At 43.8% G+C, this 19,385-nt stretch overlaps 1 protein-coding gene across 1 annotated transcript in view; it reads right to left on the bottom strand.

Moving 5' to 3' along the window:
• Positions 1–19,385, bottom strand: part of LOC139275249 (peroxidasin homolog) — an 813,818-nt gene that overhangs the window by 8,897 nt on the left and 785,536 nt on the right. Inside the window, exon 21 of the mRNA XM_070892453.1 lies at positions 18,384–18,507. Coding sequence (XP_070748554.1) covers positions 18,384–18,507 — 124 coding nt within the window. The remainder of the gene's footprint in view (positions 1–18,383; positions 18,508–19,385) is intronic.

Genomic DNA, 19,385 nt, shown 5'->3' with positions numbered 1-19,385 from the left:
TATTGCCTGATCCATATCACGGTCATCATTCTCCCGTGCACACATTTCCATGGACCACTTCCTCCCCCCACCCACCTAGGTCTGGAGTGCATGCATCTGGATCTTCAGGATCTTGAGGAGTGTCGTCTTCTTCTGCAAAAGACAACAGAAGTCAAATGGTTAGCAGCACAGGAGGGGACAGGATAGGTGGCATGAGTAGTCTCATGCGTAACAGGCCAGTCAGCAGGTTGATTTGAAGGGCAACTATGCATTTTAATGATTCACCCTCACATGTGGGTCCAGCTTGTGCAGAGCTGATTCTTTTTCTGCCGGTGCGAGTCAGTAAGGCAGCAACCCTTTGTTCCAGGGGTGTCAGTTGGTGCAGATTTGGTGGATCTCCTCCTGTTCTAGTTCTCTCCTTCTTGGTGTGGGCCAATTTCTTCTGCAAAGATGAAAATATTAATTGTCAGATATGGTGCGCTTCCGATGGGTGGGACAAATACAGATGCTCACATTTTCCACTGCAATTCAATTTAAAGATGAAGATATTACTTGCACTCACTACTTGACCAACGTCCTGCCATTTCTTCTTGCACTGGCTTCCAGATCTTGCGGTGGTGACCCCAGCGGAGAATTCTTCTGCAACGAGGTTCCATCTTTTTCTCATTTCCTTGGGTGAGACTTTTGACGGACCACTCTTGCTGATATCCAGCTCTAGCCATTTCTCCTCAAATACCGTCACTAGTTTCTCCACTTCCTCATGGAGGAAATTCTTGGTTCATCTTGCACGCTCTTGCGCCATTCATCTATTGGACTCAAACGCAGGTAATGTTCAAAGATCACGCTTACACCTCTCTTACACCAATCCAGCACTCCTTTCCATTCCCTCAGTCACACAAAAATCAATATTCAGACCTCACCTTTATATATGCTCCATAACCAAGGATTCTGAGGATGCTCTCTTTCATTGGCCGATTGCCAAGCTACCTGTTGCACTGCGCATGCGCACAAACTGAACCGTCCATTGCGTATGCACGCATGCTCAAACGGTCATGCGTGCCCCTACCGGCACAACACAAAACGCTGGATCAAGCCCCGCTCCCCTGCCGGCCGCGCTGAGCAAGTGCGGCTGAAGTTCTGCCCCCTCCCCCAGGCTCTACAGCACCACGCCGATGGATCCAGTTGACGAGGGAGCAGCCAAATTCAAAGGTAAATTTTTGCCGCTTTTTTTCTCCCAGGAAGTCGGCGCACCACATCTAACTACGCCGCTCTAAGCGGCTGGGGAAATTTGGGGCCATAGACTGGGATAGTAGTGTAATGGGCAGAGGGGAGGAAGAATTTCTGTTAAGGAGATGGTTCTTGACAAGTATGTTTCCTGCCCAACAAGGAAAGAGGCATTGCTGGATCTGGTTTTGTGGAATGAGGTAGGTCAAGTGGAGCAAGTGTCAGGTGAACATTTAGGTCACAGTGATCATAGCATCATAAGGTTTAGATGAGCTATGGAAAAGGACAGGGAGAAATCTAGAGTATAAATACTTAATTAGAGGAAGGCAAATTTCAGTGAGATGAGAACGGATCTGGCCCAGGTAAATTGGAATCAAAGATGGCAGGAAAAACTGTAGTGGAACAATGGGTGCCTTTAAAAAGGAAATAGTTTAAATACAGTCAAGGTACATTCCCACTCGGGAAACTAAAGTCAGAGCTCCTTGGATGATGACAGAGATAGAGAGTAAGATGAAGCAGAAAAAGAGTGCATATGACAGATGTCAGGTTGAGAATACATCTGAGAATCAGGCTAAATATAGAACGCTCAGAGGGGAAGTGAAAAAGAAAATAAGAGGAGCAAAGAGAGGGTATGAGAATAGAATGGCAGCTAACATAAAAGGTAATCCAAAGTCTTCTATGTGCATTTAAGTAGTAAACAGATAGTAAGAGGAGGGGTGGGGCCAATTAGGGACCAAAAAGGAGCCCTACACATGGAGACAGAAGATATGGCTGAGGTACTAAATGAGTACTTTGCATCTGTCCTCACCAAGGAAAAAGATGCTGCCATAGGCATAGTAAAGGAGAAGGTAGAGGAGATACTGGATAGAGGAGAATTGTTGAAGATGACATATTAGAAAGCCTGGCTGTACTTAAACTAGATAAGTCACCAGGACCAGATGGGATGCATCCTTAGATGCTGAGGGAAGTGAAGGAAGAAATCATGACGGTACTGCACGTAATTTTCCAATCCGCCTTAGAAATGGGAGTGGTGCCAGAGGACTGGAGAATTGCAAATATTACATCCTTGTTCAAAAAGGGTGTAAAGATAAACCAGTAACTATGGGCCGATCAGTTTAATCTCAGTAGTGAGGAAGCTTTTAAAAACAATAATCAGGGACAATATTAACAGTCACTTGGACAAGTGTCGATTAATTAAAGAAAGTCAGCATAGATTTGTTAAAGGCAAATTGTGTTTAACCAACTTGATCGAGTTTTTTGATGAGGTGACAGAGAGGGTTGATGAGGGCAATGCGGTTGACACGGTGTACATGGATTTGCAAAAGGCGTTTGACAAAGTGCCACATAATAGGCTTGCCAGCAAAATTGAAGCCCATGGAATAAAAGAGATAGTGGCAGCATGGATACGAAATTGGCTAAGTGATAGGAAACAGAGAGTTGTGGTGAACAGTTCTTTTTCGGACTCGAGGAAGGTATACTGTGGTGTTCCCCAGGGGCTGGTACTGGGACCACTGCTTTTCTTGATATATATTAATGACTTGGATATGGGTGTACAGGACACAATTTCAAAATTTGCAGATGACACATAAATGGAAGTAAAGTGAACAGTGAGGAGGATAACGATAAACTTCAAGAGGACATAGACAGGCTGGTGGAATGGGCGCACACATGGCAGATGAAATTTAATGCAGAAAAGTGTGAAGTGATACGTTTTGGTAAAAAGAATGAGGAGAGGAAATGTAAACTAAAGGGTACAATCCTAAAGGAGATGCACAAACAGAGAGACCTAGGGATATGTTTGCACAAATCATTGAAGGTGGCAGGGCAGGATAAGAAAGCAGTTAAAAAAGCTTACAGGATCCTGGACTTCAAGAATAGAAGTATAGAATACAAAAGCGTGGAAATTACGATGAGCCTTTATAAAACACTGGTTCGGCCCCAACTGGAGTACTGTATCCAATTCTGGGCACTGCACTTTAGGAAGGATGTGAAGGCCTTAGAGAGGTTGCAGAAAAAATTTATGAGAATGATTCCAGGGATGAGGGACTTCAGCTATGTGGATAGACTGGACAAGCTGGGATTGTTCTCCTTAGAGCAGAGAAGATTGAGAGGAGATTTGATAAAGGTGTTCAAAATCATGAGGGGTCTGGACAGAGTAGATGGAGAGAAACTGTTCCCATTAGCAGAAGGGTCGAAAACCAGAGGACTCAGATTTAAGGTGATTGGCAAAAGAACCAGAGACGACATAAGAAAAATGTTTTACACTGCGAGTGGTTAGGATCTGGAATGCACGGCCTGAAAGGGTGGTGGAGGCAGACTCGATCGTGGCTTTCAAAAGGGAGTTTGATAAGTATCTGAAAGAAAAAAATTTGCAGAGCTACTGGGAAAGGGTGGGGGAGGGGGTTGGTGGGACTAGCTGAGGTGTTCTTGCAGGCTCGACAGGCCGAATGGCTTTCTTCCGTGCTGTAACCTATGAGTGTATTTACTGAGGCGTACGAAAGCATGGGCCTTACGCTAAATATCAGTACGACAAAGGTTCTCCACCAGCCTGTCCTTGCCACACAGCACTGCCCCCCCAGTCATCAAGATCCACGGAGCAGCCCTGGACAACGTGGACCACTTCCCTTATCTCGGGAGCCTCCTATCAACAAGTGCAGGCATTGGCGACGAGATCCAACACCGCCTCCAGTGCGCCAGTACAGCCTTCGGCCGCCGAAGGAAAAATGTGTTTGAAGACCAGGCCCTCAAAGCTGTCACCAAGCTCATGGTCTACAGGGCTGTAATAATACCTGTCCTCCTGTATGGCTCAGAGACATGGACGATGTACAGTAGACACCTCAAGTCGCTGGAGAAATACCACCAACGATGTCTCCGCAAGATCCTACAAATCCCCTGGGAGGACAGACACACCAACGTTAGCGTCCTCGTCCAGGCCAACATCCCCAGCATTGTAGCACTGACCACACTTGATCAGCTCCGCTGAGCAGGCCACATTGTTCGCATGCCAGACACGAGACTCCCAAAGCAAACGCTCTACTCGGAACTCATCCACGGCCAACAAGCCAAAGGTGGGCAGTGGAAATGTTACAACGACGCCCTCAAAGCCTCCCTGATAAAGTGCGACGTCCCAACTGATACCTGGGAGTCCCTGGCTAAAGACTGCCCTTAGTGGAGGAAGTGCATCCGGGAGGGCGCTGAGCTCCTCGAGGCTCATCACCGAGAGCATGCAGAAATCAAGCGCAGGCAGCGGAAGGAGCCTGCGGCAAACCAGACTCGCCGCCCACCCTTCAACCACTGTCTGTCCCACCTGTGACAGAGACTGTAGTTCTTGTATTGGACTGTATAGCCACCTAAGAACCCATGCTAAGAGTGGAAGCAAGTCTTTCTTGATTCCGAGGGACTGCCTATGATGATGGTGATGAACCATTCTATGAATCTATGATACTATTTGAAAAAGAGAAGGGACTTCTTCCCGTGTCCGAGCTTCCCCTCCCTAAATCACCACCACCAAAAACAGATTAACTGCGTCTTCATTTCTTTGGGTTTTGTTGGATTGTGCTGTATTTGCTTGTATAAAAGTTACTTTACTTCAAAGCAATGCATTGTATAAGTGAAGCGCTTTGAGACATGATACAGCACTGTATAAATGGAAGTCTTATAAACATAAAATCAACTGCATAAGTAGTTATATACGTGGACTTGTATTTACTCTGTACAACCACCAGAGGGCTCATCCCCTGGAGTCCAAAGGGATCCCAAAATCCCTTGGGAGCACAGGTATTTAAGGAGGCTTCACAGGTTGGAGAGGCACTCTGGAGACCTGCAATAAAAGACTAAGGTCACACTTTACTTTGAACTCACAGTGTTCAGTCTGACTCTTTTTCCATACACAACAACTGGCGACGAGATACAGATAGCGAACCCAAAGATGCAGAGAACAGTGGGCATTCTGGAGAAATTCTCAGAGGGGGATGATTGGGAAACTTTTGTAAAGCAACTCGACCAATACTTCGTGGCCAACGAGCTAGATTGGGAAGAGAGCGCGACCAAACAAAGGGCCATCCTCCTCACCATCTGTGTGGCACCAATGTATGGCCTCATGAAGAATCTGCTCACTCCAGCGAAACCCACAGAGAAATCATACGACGATTTGTGCACACTGGTCCGAGAGCATTTGAACCCGAAGGAAAGCGTTCTGATGGCGAGGTACCGGTTCTACACCTACAAAAGGTCTGAAGGCCATGAAGTGGCAATTTATGTCGCCGAGCTAAGACACCTTGCAAGACATTGCAAATTTGAAGGACATTTGGAGCACATGCTCAGGTACATTTTTGTACTTGGCATTGGCCATGCAACCATACTTCGCAAACTTTCGACTGTAGAGACCCCAACCTTGAGTAAGGCCATAGCGAAAGCCTAGGCGTTCATTGCCACCAGTGACAATACGAAACAAATATCTCAGCACACAAGTCCTGCTCCAAGTACTGTGAACAAAGTGATGTTGTTTTCGAATCGTAACATACAGGGCAGGTCACATACACCTGCAGCTGCACGTCCGCAGATGACTCAGAGTCCCCCTTCAATGGTGATGAATGCAAGGCCATTAACACCTTGTTGGCACTGCGGGGATGATCATCGTTTCCATTCATGTCAATTGAAAGAGTACGTTTGCAAGGGCTGTGAAACAGTGGGACATCTCCAACGAGTGTGCAGGTGAGCTGCAAAGCCTGTTAAACCTGCAAACCACCATGTTGCAGAGGAGGACAGATCCATGGAGGATCACGACGAACCAGAGCCTCAGATAGAGAAAGCAGAGGTACATGGGGTGCACACATTCACCACAAATTGTTCCCCGATAATGCTGAATGTTGAACTAAATGGACTCCCGGTGTCAATGGAGCTGGACACGGGCACGAGCCAGTCCATCATGGGCAAAAAGACTTTCGAAAGGTTGTGGTGCAACAAGGCCTCAAGGCCAGTCTTAACTCCAGTTCGCAAGAAACTAAGAACTTACACAAAGATTCCTGTAATCGGCAGTGCTAATGTAAAGGTCTCCTATGATGGAGCGGTGCACAAGCTACCACTCTGGGTGGTACCAGGCGATGGTCCCACACTGCTCGGCAGGAGCTGGCTGGGAAAGATACTCTGAAACTGGGACGACTTCCGAGCGCTATCGCCCGCTGACAACACTTCGTATGCCCAGGTCTTAAACAAATTTCCTTCGTTGTTCAAATCAAGCATCGGGAAATTCCAAGGAGCAAAAGTGCAGATCCACCTAATCGGCTAATCCACCGAAGAGATCGAGCTAGGCCGGTTGCAAAGAGAGGGCATCATCTCATCGATCGAGTTCAGTGAGTGGGCCAGTCCGATTGTCCCAGTCCTCAAGGGAGACGGCACCGTCAGAATCTGTGGCGATTACAAAGTAACTATCAATTATTTCTCCCTGCAGGACCAATACCCACTACCAAAGGCCGATGACCTCTTTGCAACGCTGCTGGAAGAAAGACATTCACGAAGCTGGATCTGACTTCAGCCTACATGACGCAGGAACTGGAGGAATCATTGAAGGCCCTCACCTACATCAACACGCACAAAGATCTTTTTGTTTATAACAGATGCCTGTTTGGAATCCGATCAGCGGCGGCGATATTCCAAAGAAACATGGAAAGTTTACTGAAGTCGGTCCCACACACCGTGGTCTTCCAGGACGATATCTTGGTCACAGGTCGGAACACAGTCAAGCACCTGCAGAACATGGAGGAGGTTCTTAGTCGACAACCATGTGGGCTCAGGTTAAAATGCTCGAAGTGCATTTTCCTGGCGCCTGAAGTGGAGTTCCTGGGAAGGAGGATTGTGGCGGATGGCATCAGACCCCTAACGCGAAGACAGAGGCAATCGAGACGCACTGAGGCCACAGAACGTGACAGAGCTGCGATCGTTTCTTAGACTCTTGAACTACTTTGGTAACTTCTTACTGGGTCTCAGCACACTGCTAGAACCACTACATGTCTTACTATGAAAAGGGGGCGAATGGATTTGGGGCAAAAGCCAAGAAAATGCCTTTGTAAAAGTGAGAAAATTGTTATGCTCAAACAAATTGCTTGTGTTGTATGATCCATGTAAGCGTTTGGTACTAACATGTGATGCGTCAGCATATGGCGTTGGGTGTGTATTGCAACAAGCTAATGATTTCGGGAAACTGCAACTGGTTGCTTATGCATCCAGGAGTCTGTCTAAGGCTGAGAGAGCCTACAGCATGATTGAAAAAGAAGCTTTAGCGTGTGTCTATGGGGTAAAGAAAATGCATCAATACCCGTTTGGGCTAAAATTCGAATTGGAAACTGACCATAAGCCACTTATATCCCTGTTTTCCGAGAATAAAGGGATAAATACCAACGCATCGGCCCGCATCCAGAGATGGGTGCTCACGTTGTCCGCATACAACTACGCCATCCGCCACATGCCAGGCACAGAAAACTGTGCCGATGCTCTCAGTAGGCTGCTATTGCCCACCATAGGGATGGAAATGGCGCAGCCCACAGATTTAGCCATGGTTATGGAAGCATTTGAGAGTGAGCAATCACCTATCACTGCCCGGCAGATGAAAACCTGGACAAGCCAGGACCGCTTATTATCTCTAGTCAAAAGCTGTGTGCTTCATGAGAGCTGGACCAGTGTCCCAGTGGAAATGCAGAAAGGTGCAAAGATGAAATGTCTATACAGGCAGACTGCCTTCTGTGGGGCAATCGAGTAGTGGTCCCCAAGAAGGGCAGAGACACCTTCATCAATTACCTCCACAGTACCCACCCAGGCATCATAATGATGAAAGTGATAGCCAGATCCCACGTGTGGTGGCCCGGTATCGATGCGGACTTAGAGTCCTGCAGTCACAGATGTAATACATGCTCGCAGTTAAGCAATGCACCCAGGGAGGCGCCGCTAAGTTTATGGTCTTGGCCATCCAAACCGTGGTCTAGGGTACACGTTGACTATCCAGGCCCGTTCTTGGGTAAAATGTTCCTTGTGGTTGTAGACGCGTACTCCAAGTGGATTGAATGTGAGATAATGTTGGCTAGCACATCCACTGAAAGCCTGCGGGCCATGTTTGCCACTCATGGCTTACCCAATGTCCTGGTGAGTGACAATGGGCCATGTTTTACCAGTGCTGAGTTTAAAGAATTCATGACCCGTAACGGGATCAAACATGTCACATCTGCCCTGTTTAAACCAGCGTCCAATAGTCAGGCAAAGAGAGCAGCGCAAACCATCAAGCAAGGCTTGAAGAGGGTAACTGAAGGCTCACTGCAGACTTGCCTATCCCGAGTCCTGCTCAGCTACCACACAAGACCCCACTCACTCACTGGGATCCCACCTGCTGAACTGCTCATGAAAAGAGTACATAAGACAAGGCTCTCGTTAGTTTACCCTGATCTGCATGAACAGGTAGAGAGCAGGCAGCTTCAACAAAGTGCATACCATGATAGCGCAAATGTGTCACGCGAAATTGAAATCAATGATCCTGTATTTGTATTAAATTATGGACAATGTCCCAAGTGGCTTCCCGGCACTGTCATGGCCAAAGAGGGGAGCAGGGTGTTTCGGGTAAAACTTTCAAATGGACTCATTCACCGGAAACACTTGGACCAAATCAAACTCAGATTCACGGACTATCCTGAGCAACCCACCTTGGACCCTACCTCTTTTGATCCTCCAACATGCACACGGTTGACCACGAAGCAGAACCCATCATCCACAGCAGCCCTGCAGGGCCCAACACACCAGGAAGTCTAGCAAAGCCAGCTGCACAGCAGCCCAGTGAGGGCCCAACAAATGATTCAACAACACCAGCTTTCACACCGAGATGATCAACCAGGGCAAGAAAGGCCCCAGATCGACTCATATTGTAAATAGTTACACTATTGACTTTGGCGGGGGGGGGGGGAGTGTTGTTATATATGTGGACTTGTATTTACTCTGTACAGCCATCAGAGGGCTCATCCCTTGGAGTCCCAGAGGATCCCATAATCCCTTGGGAGCACAGGTATTTAAGGAGGCTTCACAGTTTGGAGAGGCACTCTGGAGACCTGCAATAAAAGACTAAGATCACAGTTTACTTTGAGCTCACAGTGTTCGGTCTGACTCTTTCTCCATACACTACATAACTAAATGTTGTTAAAGGCTACTCCTGGGGTTTCACTTACAACATGGAGACACATAGCAGAGATAACATTTAATTCCTGCTATATTAATGCCCTTTCAACATTTAATGATGATGACAGTAGCCTGGATAGCTAAATTGTGATAATTACAACAAATACATTTTTCATTGTATTGCAGTTTGGCCACCACTTTAATTGGAGCGAGACGCCACTAAACCAAGACATTAGCTGTGAAGAAGCAGACATCAGTGTATATTTATTGTAAACACTGCATTTTAACAAAAAATGCAGGTTAGAATAGGATGAGGGAGAAAAAAGGGTTATAATTTAACGTGCAAGACAACATTTTTGTTATGATTACTCTGCTGAATTAATTCAACCAAAAGGAAATGCTTTATCTTGCTACAGATCCCTGAGATAGATCAGCATTCTTTATGGCATCTGACACATTCTGTCTAGACAATGTGGTGAGGCAATTAAAAAGCTAATAAAATGCAGAGAAGTAGCCAGAACAGTGGAATACAAGTTTACCAAGGTTATGCTTAAAGCTGTACAATGCAATGATCAGACTACATTTGGGGTATTGCGTACAGTTCGGGTTGCCATGCTATAAAATGGATACTGGAGCATTGGAGGAGGTGCTAAGAAGTGAAACAAGCAGATAGAAGCAAAAATAATGATTCCAAATGTAAATGGGGATGAGTGATGAGGAAAGGTTAGAAAGCTCAACACAGCATAGAAAGAAGATGCGGGGAGAGGAGAGGAATCTCTTTGTGGTATATAAAATACCAAATGCTTTAGATAAGTTAAATCCAGAATATTACTTTAAAGTTAGGCAGGCTTATTGAACCAGATATCATAATTATAAACTAGTGAAAAATAAATTTATGTCCTTAAGCAAAGAGTGATGAATGTTTAGCATAATCTGTCAAGCAAGGTAGATGAGGTCCAGACTTTTGGAATATTCAACAAGCAGTCAGAAGCCAGGCTTGGAGTGTTAGGTACTGGATGGACCAGCTTCAGTGAGCCAAATTACTTTTTCTCTTCCTTTACATTTCTAATGTTCTGATGACACCAGAGGTTGAAAATCCTCATGCCAAAAATGTTAATGTGGTACAAAACCCCTCAGGTAACTGTAATAGAAATTTCCTATTGACATAATTTTTTATGGGGAGTAGAAACCTTACTCTGAGCTAAGATAATTAACTTTGGAACAACCCGCCATGAATAACTGAACTGTGGTTCAAGATCTTTAATGAACCTATATAGGGTTATTTAATTAAGTTGCATGTCTAGAGCAAATTAAATATTTTAAAATTAACACAATTCAATGTCAGTGATGAGAATGAGCTAACTTAAAATGCTGTATATACCAGGAACAGAAAGTCCTTAATATGATCCAAATAATAAATGGGTTAAATGCACAAAATGAAATAAAAACGGTTTCATTTTCTCTCCCTCTCCAGTTTAATACAAAGGCTGATATACCCATGTGAGCTTTCCTATAGATATTCTGACCGAGATTCTCAGTTAGCTTATAGTTTGATATATTTCTAGTTCAATGCTATTAAAAAATTAATTGGTTGAGTTTTTGTAAAGCTATGAAATATACAAAAAGCTGAACTGATGTTTAATAATTTGGATATTGCTAGTTTTTAATGAAATTCAAATCATCGAGCAAATTAATGACCATGAATTGATTTCATAAATCGTCATGTGACCTAATCACCGAAAATAAAAGCAGAGACATTTAGCAATAGTATAAACTGATGCCATAATAAGGGGTGACTTTACAATTCGTCACTTGCAAGGAGTGTATCTTGAGAAATACGCAGCCCATGAATTCCCTTTTCTAAGTTGTGCATCGCCAATTATCCAAGGTATGCTCTCGGTGAATACAGCTGGAATTGCAGAATCAGCCTATGCACTTAAGGATTTAACTCACTCTGTGCACTAATGGTTGATGGGTGTTTTTGTGACTCGAAGGCTGATTCCAGTGGGGATCCGCAGGGCTCAGTCGTAAGTCCCTTGTTTTTTATGGCATACATCAATGATTTAGACTTCAATGTAGGGGGCATGTTTAAGAAGTTTGCAAATGATACAAAAATTGGCCGTGTAGTTGATAGTGAGGAAGAAAGTTGTAAACTGCAGGAAGACATCAATGGAATGGTCAGGTGGGCAGAAAAGTGGCAAATGAAATTCAATCCGGAGAAGCATGAGGTAATGCATTTAGGGAGGGTTGACAAGGCAAGGGATGCTGAGAAATGCGTAGGTACAGAGGGACTTTGGAATGCATGTGTACAGATCCCTGAAGATAGCAGGACAAGTAGATAAGGTAATTAAGAAGGCATACAGGATGCTTTTCTTTATTAGCCGATGCATAGAGAACAAGAGCAGTGAGGTTATGCTTGAACTGTACAAACCACTAGTTAGGCCATAGCTAGAGTACAATGTATAGTTCTGGTCACCACATTACAGGAAATATGTGATTGCACTAGAGAGAGTACAGAGGAGATATACGAGGATATTGCCAGGACAGGATAATTTTAGCTATGAGGAAAGATTGGATAGGCTGGGGTTGTTTTTGTTGGAACAAAGGAGGCCGAGGGGAGACTTGATTGAGGTGTATAAAATTATGAAGGGACTAGATAGATGGAAACAAAGGACCTATTTCCCTTAGCAGAGAGGTCAATAACCAGGGGTCATAGATTTAAAGTATTTGGTAGAAGGATTAGAGGGGAGTTCAGGAGAACCTTCTTCACCCAGAGGGTGGTGGGGGTCTGGAACTCACTGCCTGAAAGGGTGGCAGAGGTAGAAATGTTTATCACATTTAAAAAGTGCCTGGATATGCTCTTGAAGTGCCGTAACCTACAAGGCTACAGACCAAGAAAGTGGGATTAGGCTGAATAGCTCTTTACTGGCCGGCACAGACACGATGGGTCGAATGGCTGTGCTGTAAATTTCTATGATTTTGACTGCACTGGCAAATTCATTTGTGTTAAATTTCTTTTTGTGGGATTGCTGCAAACATAGTGCTCAGTGAGCCAGTAGTGATCAAAGCTGACCTTGCATCATTTCAAGAGATCAGCTCATTTGAATAATAGCATGCTACTCCCTACACAGATCATATAATGCTCAGGAAACTTGCTGGGGTGAATGAACATGAGCAGTTGTTAAAAGACTCCTGTTACTCTATTAAAGCCAGGCTGTTCATTGTGAAGATTTTTTTCCAGATTGCAATTGACAATTGCTACACGGAAGGAGAGGTGCAGCATGGTTCCTTTTGTGGAAGCAGTTTTGGTGGTCTTGCTCCATGAGATCCTTCAAAGAAGGATGGTCCTCTTAGGAGCAGAGCGGCAACTTCTGGTAATGACAAATGTCCAATGCACAGCGTGTTTCCCACATATAAGCCATGATGAAGAAACTTTCAGGATTCAGGAAAGTTGCCGCTAAAAGTGTGCTTGCACTTTAAGCAATTTTAGTGTACAACCTTACGGTGAATGCCAACTACAGTTCACTTTCACCTTGGTGCAACATCACAGAAGCAAAATACACAGTATTTAAATTAATCACTGCTTATTTTGCTACAGGCCATACTTTATTGCTGTCATAGAACTATACTTCTAATGTTACACATAAATCTTGAAAAATAGGAGCACTAAGCACACTATCAGCCAAGATAGCACTCTCACCTGAGTCAGAAAGTTGTTGGTTCAAATCTCACTCCAGAGATTTGAGCACATTATCTAGACTGACAATTCAGTGCTGTCCTGAAGAAGGCTGCACTTTCAGAGGTGCTGCCTTTGGGATGAGACCTTAAACCGAGGCCCCGTCTGCCCTCTCAGATGGATGTAAAAGATTCCATGACATTATTTTGAATTAGAGCAAAGGGAGTTCACCCTGATGTCCTGGACAATATTTATCCATCAACCAACATGACTAAAACAGATGATTTCATCATTATCAGTGTCAGCTGTGGTTCAGTAGGTAGCACCCTTGCTCCATGTCAGAAGGTTGTGGGTTGAAGTCTCACCACAGAGAATTGAGCACAAAAATTAAGGCTGACACTCCAGTGTGGTACTGAGGGAGTGCCGTACTGTTGGAGGTGCCATCTTTCAGATGAGATGTTAAACTGAGGCCTCGTCTGCACTCTCAGGAGAATGTAAAAGATCCTGCGGCATTATTTTGAAAAAGAGTAGAGGAGTTATCCCCAGTATCCTGGCCAATTTTTATCCCTCAATCAACATCACTAAAAAACAGATCGGGCTCTATTTTCCTCTTTGCTGATTTTTGGTGCCCAGGAGGATGTATGGACAATTGTTTTTGTGCCCATTTGCGCCGGAAAAAAAAGTCAAGACATTTGCCAAAGAATTATTTGAATTTGTCGCAGCGCTCTCCGAAGTTCGTCTGGGGGGGCGGTGCTTCAAGTCTGCGCCAAAAACTCTCTGGGCATGCGCGAACAGCTGAAGTTGCCTGGGCAGAGACGCTGAAGCAAGCTGAAGCCCACTCCTGTCTTTGATTCATATTATCATTCACACTGAGGGATTAGTGATCATAAGACAACTTTACCAAAACATAGACATCATTAGCAGTTGATCACTGCTGTATTCTGTACCCCAAAATGATTAACCTGCTCATTTCTATACCACACAATCCAGCATTTAAAAAGTGAAATCCGCTGGACCAGCTGCAATCCCGGGCCCCCGAAGGACCTCTCCCCCCCGCTCCCCCCATGCTGGACCTGCTGTAATCCCTGGCAGAATGGCCCTCCCGCTCCCGAACTTGAACTCGCAGAGGGGGCGGGACCAAGTGGTGGGGGGGGGAGGGGGGGGGCATTCGGCCCGGGATTGCAGTGTATCCAGCTGGGAGGGAGCTGTCTTTTCGGCCCGGGATTGCAGCGGGGGGAGCAGTCCTTTTGGTCCGGAAATCTTCTTCCATTGCTCCAAAAAGAGTTCGCTGTGAAAAAAAAGTTATTTTGTGTATTCAATTGCCTCGCTCCCGTCCTCTTGTGCACCACGGTGATTCCTTAAGTTTACATACGTTTTTTTTGCGAGGCTTTTGTGCAGTGTTCACCGCGCTGAAAAAAATTGTGGATAGCCAAAATTGATTCAGTCCACAAAATCGGAGCCCAATCCCGTTTTGACTCGTGTCTGCACCAAAAATTTTTCAACTGCCGCAAATGGTCGGCGCCAGTGTCCAAACGTTGGCAAAAGTTGGAAAGTGAGTATTTCACTCCAAAAAACATTTGGACACCAAAAAATGGCGCACAATCTTGATGAAAATAGAGCCCATTATCTGGTCATTGCTGTTTGTGTCCTCGTTGTTCATGTATGGAACACAAAGTGTGTAGAAGGTAAGTAAGATTTTATGAAGCCATGAAAGACACCAAAGGCTTTTGGAAATCATACCATTCAAAAAATAAACTAAGGCGCTATCCTGTTGTTCTCTGTTTCTCATGGCAGAAGTGATAGCTTCTTGCTCTGGCAAACAATACATAAGTCACCTGTTTTATGCAGTGATGCAATGCAGACTGACTGATGTTAATAATGTCTCCAGTGGCTCCCTGGAAAGAATGTCTTAGAAACCACAACACAAAAACAGGCTGTTCAGCCGAACTAGTCTGGAATTATCTCAAAGCAAATATTTTTAAGGCTGCTGTTAACTTCACTAGCATCAGCAGCTCCGTACATTGCCTAGAATTCAGTGGAGGGTCTTCCTGCAGCATGTTACACAACTCAGTCATTGGCTCCTTGTGGAATTGGAGCCTCCAAAGGCACTGCTCCTCTATCAGGACCAGATAATTCATTTGTGGACAGTTTCTTCTGTTGCCAGGGTGATAGCGAGTAGAAGCTTCTCTTCTGCAGTGTTGTAGCACTTTGCTAACATTATGGCCCAGAAATTCCGGCCTCCCGGGTCCGTACGGAGTGTGTACGGACCCGGGAAGGCATTGCAAAAGCCGGTTTTCAGTGCACAATGCGCATGTGCTGAAAACAGGCTTTTCCGATCTGTCAAGCTGGAGCTTGACAGATCCTCCGCATCTTGGGAGCGAGGACATTTGCATGAGCAAGAATACGGTATATACCCATATCTTGCCCTGCAAATTTGCTGAAAACTCTCACGCCTAAAAAAAGCAGGCACATAACTTACTTTAAAAGGCGTAAGAGTTATAAAATACACAAAAACATTTTAAAATAAAATTATAAAACACATTTTATTGTTAAAAATCCTCCCCACTACGGTAAGTTTATTTTAAACATAAAAACATAGAAAATAGGTGCAGGAGTAGACCATTCGGCCCTTTGAGCCTGCACCACCATTCAACAAGATCATGGCTGATCATTCACCGCAGTACTCCTTTCCTGCTTTCTCTCCATACCCCTTGATCTCCTTAGCCATAAGGGCCATATCTAACTTCCTCTTGAATATATCCAATGAACTGGCATCAACAACTCTCTGCAGTAGAGAATTCCATAGGTTAACAACGCTCTGAGTGAAGAAGTTTCTCCTCATCTCAGTCCTAAATGGCTTATCCCTTATCCTTCGACTGTGTCCCCTGGTTATGGACTTCTCCAACATTGGGAACATTCTTCCTGCATCTAACCTGGAACTCCCTCAATAGCAAGAATGTCCATCCTCAGATCAGGAGATCACAACTGAACACAATATTCCAGGTAAGGCCTCACTAAGGCCCTGTACAACTGCAGTAAGACCTCCCTGCTCCTATACTCAAATCCCCTAGCTATGAAGGCCAACATACCATTTGCTTTCTTCACCGCCTGCTGTACCTGCATGCCAACGTTCAATGATTGATGTACCATAGCACTCAGATCTCGTTGCACTTCCCCTTTTCTAATCTGTACCGCCATCCAGATAATATTCTGCCTTTGTGTTTTTGCCACCAAAGTGGATAACCTCACATTTATCCACATTATACTGCATCTGCCATGCATTTGCCCACTCACTTAACCTGTCCAAGTCACCCTGCAGCATCTTAGTGTCCTCCTCACAGCTCACACTGCTACCCAGTTGAGTGTCATCTGCAAACTTGGAGATATTACACTCAATTCCTTCATCCAAATCATTAATGTATATTGTAAATAGCTGGGGTCCCAGCACTGAGCTCTGCGGCACTCCACTAGTCACTGCCTGCCATTCTGAAAAGGACCCATCTAACCCGACTCTCTGCTTCCTGTCTGACAACCAGTTCTCTATCCACGTCAGTACAGTACCCCCAATACCATGTGCTTTAATTTTGCATACCAATCTCTTGTGTGGGACCTTGTCAAAAGCCTTTTGAAAGTCCAAATACACCACATCCACTGGTTCTCCCTTGTCCACTCTACTAGTTACATCTTCAAAAAATTCGAGAAGATTTGTCAAACATGATTTCCCTTTCATAAATCCATGCTGACTTGGATTGATCCTGTCACGGCTTTCCAAATGCACTGTTATTTTATCCTTAATAATTGATTCTGACATTTTCTCCACTACTGATGTCAGGCTAACTGGTCTATAATTAGCCGATTACTCTCTCCCTCCTTTTTTAAAAAGTGGTGTTACATTAGCTATCCTCCAGTCCATAGAAACTGATCCAGAGTCGATAGACTGTTGGAAAATGATCACCAATGCATCCACTATTTCTAGGACTTCCCTAAGTACTTTGGGTTGCAGACTATCAGGCCCCAGGGATTTATTAGCCTTCAATCCCATCAATTTCCCTAAAACAATTTCCTGCCTAATAAGGATACCCTTCAGTTCCTCCTTCTCACTGGATCCTCGGTCCCTAGTACTTCCAGAAGGTTATTTGTGTCTTTCTTCGTGAAGACAGAACCAAAGTATTTGTTCAATTGGTCTGCCATTTCTTTGTTCCCCATTATAAAATCACCTGAATCTGACTGCAACGGACTTACGTTCGTCTTCACTAATCTTTTTCTCATCACATATCTATAAAAGCTTTTGCAGTCAGTTTTTATGTTCCCGGCAAGCTTCCTCTCATACTCTATTTTCCCCCTCATAATTAAACCCTTTGTCCTTCTCTGCTGAATTCTAAATTTCTCCTAGTCCTCAGGTTTTAAACCATAATTTAAAAAACTTCTTAAAAAATCGGAAAAATATATATTTTTTCATAATATATAAATAACTTTAATTTAAATTAATAAAAATACGTGATGTTTTTTTTCTACTTATTAGTATTTTGGGTGTTTGGGGGGTTTCTCATTCATAATGATGGGAACGCCGTAAGTTGGAGTTCCCATTATTATGAATGAGAACACACTTTACCTTGATTGGCTGCCCAGAGCCATGTGACTGCAGCTCCAGCTCTACGGATGTCCTGATGTGCTCGCGCTGCAACGCGCAGTGAGTGGAGGCCTCAGGACCAGGAACTCGTGTGGGCACAACAGCTTCAGGTAAGTGCGCATCTTTTTAAACTTTTTCCCTCAATCGCCGGAAGCAGCCGACTGGGATTTCTGGGCCTATAAAGTTCTTATTTTAAGATTTATTTGCTCGAATCCTTTTAAGGTTCTTTTGCCACCACTATTTTTAGCTTCTTGGGCTCTACTAATACCATATTTGAACTGACTACCAGAATGTATGCGGTGGCTATCATTGAGAATACATTTTTAATTTCTTAAATGAAAAAGCTGGATTTTAATGCTGAAAGTATTATTTATCAAATCATTTGCATTAGCAACTTTGAATTTAGAGAAGACTGTAGTTTGATATAAAATGTTATTGTATATGATAGCTGTTAAATGAGATTCAAATACACATTTGTGAGGGGTGGGGGTCATTTTAACCTAACCCGGAAACTGAAAGGCATCAGATTAGCTGCCTTTTGTACACATGGACTATTTTACTTTCCATTGACTTCAATGAATAGTTAGGTTAAAATTACCCACTTGCTTTTTCAGCAAAATATATATCTCCCACCATTAGATATGTGCATATGCCTATAAATCTGTCATTATCCTAATCTAAATGTACTGGCATAACAATTGTGCTTTAGATTATTATCCAAACCTGGTTTCGAAGGGAGCTGATAGTCTTTTGTACTTCAGCCACAAAGGTGTTGAAATCCTGAGGAGCGTCATGATTACTGTGAAAAATTGTTGAGTTCACAAATTCACTGAAGTCTTGCTTGTACCTAGCATTCATAAAAATAGTTCATCTTTTAGATACAAAGAACCAGTTTTAGTAATAAACAGATGAAAGGGGTATATTATAATCAGTAAATTCTTAAAATGATATCTAGGTTTTTTTAAAGTCAAGTTCTCAAATGAATTAACAAAATAAAAAGAGTAATGCTATACTTCCCCTGATAAACTTAAGATATACACACACACTTTGTTTTGAAATAGACAAAATACTTGATTTTTGAGTGGAGGCTTTTCAGACTGACTATACAACTAACTTTTCTCCTACATTCCTTCGTACCACCTCTTTTCTGCTGAAGGTGGTGACTTATTTTGTGCTGTAATAGCCATGTCAGCTGTCCTATAGTACCATACCTGTGTGTGGATCTCAACAGTGATGGTCAGCTGTCTGAGGCATCTAAATTTAGCTTGGTTTTGTCCTCACCTGATGTCCCTAAATATAATCTTCCAGCAAGCTGGCTTTCTGCCTCTCTAGCCCAAAGATGCTGAGGGCAATTTGTAACATCCCTAATACCATAGCTGAAAATAACTAACTCAGTGCAGATCAGGGCTCAAACCTTTGGTCCCTCTTGATCTATATGTCAGTATCACACAAATGTAAGCCATGTCTCCATTTATTCAGTTTTGTGATGAGCCTACATTCAATGCAAATACAGAGCAAACAATCTCGTAGAACATACTGAAAATTCTGCTGCTGCTTTCTTTCAGTGATGGGAGTTTTTAAACAAGATTCACAACAAGGTGGTAAGTTATTGTTGACACTGCCCATTTTATCAGTCCGAGGAATGCTCAGCTGATTCTTTACAGTTCCACTATTGTTCGGGAGGTCAGGAGATTAAACTCTCTAAAATAATTGAAACTTTTTCAA

Source organism: Pristiophorus japonicus, chromosome 1 (genome assembly GCF_044704955.1).
Source record: "Pristiophorus japonicus isolate sPriJap1 chromosome 1, sPriJap1.hap1, whole genome shotgun sequence".
NCBI lineage: Eukaryota > Metazoa > Chordata > Chondrichthyes > Pristiophoridae > Pristiophorus > Pristiophorus japonicus.
Note: the sequence above shows the minus strand (reverse complement) of the source record. Positions and strands in the feature narration are given on the sequence as shown.